Source organism: Parus major, chromosome 23 (assembly GCF_001522545.3).
Source record: "Parus major isolate Abel chromosome 23, Parus_major1.1, whole genome shotgun sequence".
Classification (NCBI taxonomy): domain Eukaryota; kingdom Metazoa; phylum Chordata; class Aves; order Passeriformes; family Paridae; genus Parus; species Parus major.
Window position 1 is genome coordinate 1,258,571 of NC_031791.1, and position 5,087 is coordinate 1,263,657.

The window sequence follows — 5,087 nt, forward strand, 5'->3', positions numbered from 1 at the left end:
TATAAATTATTAATTATAAATTATAAATTTATTTAATAAATTTAGTAATAAATTATAAATTATAAATTTATAATAAATAAATTATTAAATTATAAAAAGTTGAATAGAAACAAAAAGACAATCAGGAGACAAAGGAAATAAAGCAAAGGGTTAAAACATCCCGGTGCCCCGCTGGGTTGCCAGGAACACCCCTGATATCTTGGGAACACCCTTTTTATCCCATCCTGCTGTGAGGGTTTGATGCATATTCAAATTTTTCCAGAATTATTTAGCATGTCCCCACCCTGATTCCGCCTATTTCCAACAATCTCTGATTTCCATTTCTGCTGGTCTGCATTATTTTTATTTGATTTTATCAGCTGGCAATCTGGTGTTTACAAGAGATCAAATAAAAGAAAATTTGATTTTATTATTATCAGCTGGTCATCATTATTCTTGCTGAGAATTTGGGCTCTATTGTTCTTTTCCTGAAAACAGCTTGGCCCCGCTGTCTTTGCCCTTCCTTGCTTTGTACCCAGGAGATTCTTTCAAGCTTAAAACTTATTAGCAAGGAAAAAAAAGTACATACATAGCCAAAACAATATTTATTTATATATATTTAACATATGATTTATGTTTATTTAACATATAATTTATTATATGTTATATTTAACATATTTTATTTCTTTAAAATAATTTTTATTTCTTTAAAATACCTTAAATATTATTTTAACATATAATATTCGTCTTAATACTTGCCAAAGCCAATATCACAATATTAGATTAAATAGATTATTTTCTATTTTATTTATTAGATTATTAGATTATTAAATAGATTTATAACACCACAAATGGATAGAACACACCCCACAGGTCTCCAGGAGATTTATGGATGGCAGAAATTTGAGTGAGCACCAGCAGGAAGGGGCTGGGATTGTTTGAGGATGAATTTTGTAGCCAGTGTAATGTCCCTTTATAGGACTTTTGGATTTGGGTTCTTTTCCCTTTGAACTGAAGATTGATGAGAGGGAGGCGAGTTTTTTCTCTTGTTCGGTCTCAGTTGTTTATTTTTTCTTATCAGCATTACAAGGTACAAGGAGCTGTGTGCACTATGATAGAAAAGGGGTAAAATGGCCAACAAAGATCTTCTTCAAGGTCTTTTATATGTCCATTTACCCAATTAACAGGTGCCAACTAAATTATTTTTATTAGTGACCCAATGACCCAACACCTTTGTGCTGCACTGGGGCATTTTCTACCCAATCACTCACTACTACCCAAAAACCTCTAGGAAAGAACATGAAAAAGGAAGAAGGACAAGAGACAACACCCTAAATCCTCCATCTTGTCCCCTGCTCTCTAAACCACCTTAAACTCTAAACCTCCACCCATTCACCCAGTGATTCAAGAAACTTTCTAATCTACACATTTACACTTTTCTTATTTAACTTTAGCATTTGTTCTCATGTATCACCATGAAAACATGCCCATGAATTTCATATTATATGAAATTCAGTGTTTCTTTGAATTCTAAAACCAAATATTAAAAACAAGGGCACACACACTGTATCTCAGACTCCAACAGTGTAAGAATTTGTTCCTCAGTTTCCCAGCTGAACAAAGCGGCCTCAAGCTCTCTGGGGTGTTTTGGATAAGAAAAAGGTGCCCTTTGCTTCCCTGTTATCAGGAGAGAAGAGCTGGAAGTGAGGAGCAGCCATGGGAAGTGTCAGTGCTGGGGAGGGACGAGCCAAGCTCAGTTCTCACATCTTCTCACTCCATTTTAGTGGAATTGGCTCCCCCCGTGCTGACCCTGAATGTCAGCAAGAATTCCCTCCACGTCAGTGCCTCCTTCCCTCTGCCCAAGTGCGTGGAGAACCTCACTTGGAAATACGACTTGAACCTCTGGGAAGCAGGAGCTGAAGACAAGGTGGGTAAAATCGGCTCTTTTTAGATGAAATGGAGGAACTGAAAAAGCTCCAAAGCTCTGGGCAGGGAGGGAGGGACTGGATCCAGGGCCTGGAGGAAATGAACCAGCCAAACCAGAGTTAAACCAAAAGTAGAAGTGTTTGTGTGTGCATCCTTATTTTTTTTTTTGGTAGTTCCCTATTTTTATCAGGAAGGGGAAGCTGCAGCCAATCTAAAGATCTGAGGTTTAAAACTCATCCAGGTGCCACTGGCAGCATTCCCTGGCAGAGCAGAGCTGGAATTCCCACCCTGGATCCATCAGCCCTGGGGGAGATGCCAGAGATGGGGCCACACAAGGGATCTGTGGGCTAAAAGCCATCCAGAAACACCACCCCAATAATGAAAGAATCATCTCTGCTTTGGCAACAGAAGAAATACGAAGGTTGCTTCAGGAAGGACACGGTGACCATCAACACCACTGCTCTCAGAGGCAATTACTGCTTCAGTGCCAGGGCTGTCTATGAAAGCATCAGCTTGAAGTACAGCGAATTCTCCCAGCCTGTGTGTGTGCAATTAAACCACAAAGGTATGGCCCTTCTCAGGAAACATCCAGTGGGATGAGGGGAAAGCTAAGATTTCCACCAAAGTCAGCTTTTCACCACAAAAAAATAATAATAAAAGGCTTCCTGTTAAAGGGGCTGGTTGAATTTACTGCTGAGTGGTTCCTGCTTTCTGTAGAAGTAGTTTCATTTGAAAAAGCCAACCCTGAAATGTTTTCTGAAAACCTTGAATATTTTATGTCAGTGTAGAGCCCTGAATTCCTCTAAAAATACCACTCACAAGAGATTATTTCTGTCTTTTTTCAGCAGTGGAATGGAAGTTCCCACTTCTGGTCATGATCCTTCTGCTTGTCCTTATCTTCGTGGTCAGTCCCTTCATCTGCTGCCTGGTGAAACACGAGGCCAAGGAAAGGAAGATGCCTCTGGTTTTGGTATGGCCCAAATTCTCAGCTCCCCTCCTGACTTGCTGGTTTTCTGCTCTTCTCAGTTTTACATTCATAATTCCCATTTTTGAAGTAATCTTGCTCACATCCAAACTTTTCTTTTAGAAGCATCACAGGCTCACTGTCTCGTTCCTTTTTCTCTGCTAGGATTTCTCTCAGTTTAAAGCAGCTGGACCAGCCTTGCACTTGGAGCTGAGTGAAAAGGAACTCTGCAGTGATGATCTGAACTGCACAGAGAGGCCAGTGCCTCAAAGGAGGACAAACAGAGCTTTAGGAGAGCATCACCTGCCATGGGTGGCTTCTTTTCCATCATCATCATCATCATCAGAGGAAGAGGAGGAAGAAGACAGCAGCCCTTTGATCTCATACCATGAAATGCCTCGGTATCCAAAGAGACATCTCAGGTGCCAGCCTCCCACAGCAGCTCCGGGGGAAAGCAGCTTGGATTCGGGATCTGCAGGGCTCTCTGTGGACACCAGATCTGTGCTTGAGCTCAGAGCCCTGGGATTCACTCTCTTTGCAGAGAGGAAGGCTGAGCTGGACACCTCGGGGTCCCAGGAGAACGAGGAGACGTCTCTTTACCTGTGCTCCTCTTTGGGAAGGATATCCCTCACTGATGTGAGATTCCCAGCTGGCAGTGAGGATGGGCAGGGTGATGGAAACGGGGATGAGAGGATGGGAATGACCCCCCTCCACCCCCTGCTGGGGGGGACCCCTGCTGAACCCCACGAGCTGAACCCTCACAAGAAGGCTCCTCATTTCTCCAGGGATTACCAGAAATCCCTGGTGGATCTGCAGCTCCAGGAGGACCCCACATCCCAGCCCAGGGAGGATCCCAGCAGCCAGCTGCTCATCCCCCTGTGGACACTGCAGCTGGCAGAGGATGAAGGCATTGCAAGCGACTGTGGCAGTGACAATTTTACAGAAGAGACACTGCCCGACTCCACCCTGCTCAGTGAGGCTTTTGAGGCTTCAAACACAGAGGAAAAATACCATCCAAAGTTTCAATTCCCAGGCTACAAGCACTCACATTACTTGGGAAGGATCTAAAATGCCCAGCAGGTCTGGGGAGTGCCTGGAAAACGCTGGAGAGTTCCAGATATCAAAGAATCCTTGGACAAAGACAAAATGATGGCTGGCTTATCCAGGCAATGGCTTTAGGGACACAAAAAGTGCATTTTATTGCTAAGTCACCTCTGTCCTGTGACTGTCCTTCTGAGAAGGTGCCAGCCAGGGGTGAGGGAGGCAAAATCACAACCCAGCCCTGGGTGGAACCATCAGCTGGAGCCTGAAAATGCAGTGCTGTGCCTGCACGTGGATTTGGAGCAGATTTTGAACTGCTTTGTGTCACCTTTATTCCCTGGAAGTTCCTTACAGAGATATTCAGCAAGATCTGGGTTTTGTGGGATGCAAAGTTCTCCACCTCATCCTGCAGAAATCGCCTTCTGTGTTCCAACAGAGGGAAACTGGAGCCAAAGTGTGCAGCAAGCTTGTTTATTTATTTTTTATTTTATACTTACTGAAGCTGAAATTCTTCCTGCTGTGCAGAATGTCTGAGAGCAATAATATTTTGATAGAAATCTCCATGTGTGCGTGGCTTTGTTTTCCAGGGCTAAAAAGGGGGACTGCAGCTCATCCTAAAAAAAAACATTACCTTTAAAACAAGACCCCATCCTGGGCTGGGATTCTGAGATTTCCCAGCCAGGTCACTTAAAATAAAGAAGGAAACACTCCCCAGCCATTCTCTGCATTCAGGGAGAAGGCTCAGATGTTGATGGAGCCCATGAAAGCTGAAATCTTCTAAAAATCAGGAAAAAAAGAGTTAAGGGCTGATAGGAGGGACTGGGGAGTGCTTTGCAGCAAGATGTGCTAATTAAAATTCTGAATAAAAGTCAAAAGGGGAGGTGGGGGAAAAGATTCGGCAGCAGGACTATTCCTTTGTCCTCTGCAAAGTGTTTTTAGGTACATCCTGCATTGTTATCCCTCCATTGGGAAAGACACAAATCCAAACACAATCACCACCCCATTTCTTGTGCAATCAAGGAAAAACCCCCAGGCTTTGACTTACAGGAAACGCTGAGGTTGAGTAACTGCTACAAAATGATTTTGACATGTCCCAGCTCTGCAAACAGAGCCTGGGATCGGTTTTTGTCCGAGGAACTGAGGGACAGGTGGGGTGGACAGGTGGTGGCAGAATTTC

The 5,087-nt window shown here is 43.4% G+C and overlaps 1 protein-coding gene across 1 annotated transcript in view; it reads left to right on the top strand.

The window, feature by feature from the left end:
• IFNLR1 (interferon lambda receptor 1) overlaps positions 1-4,467 on the top strand; it is a 7,252-nt gene extending 2,785 nt beyond the window's left edge. Inside the window, exons 3-7 of the mRNA XM_033519635.1 lie at positions 184-229; positions 1,523-1,906; positions 2,314-2,470; positions 2,751-2,875; positions 3,035-4,467. Of these exons, the coding sequence (XP_033375526.1) occupies positions 184-229; positions 1,523-1,906; positions 2,314-2,470; positions 2,751-2,875; positions 3,035-3,937 (1,615 nt within the window). The 3' untranslated portion in view covers positions 3,938-4,467. The remainder of the gene's footprint in view (positions 1-183; positions 230-1,522; positions 1,907-2,313; positions 2,471-2,750; positions 2,876-3,034) is intronic.
• The last annotated feature ends 620 nt before the right edge of the window (positions 4,468-5,087 follow it).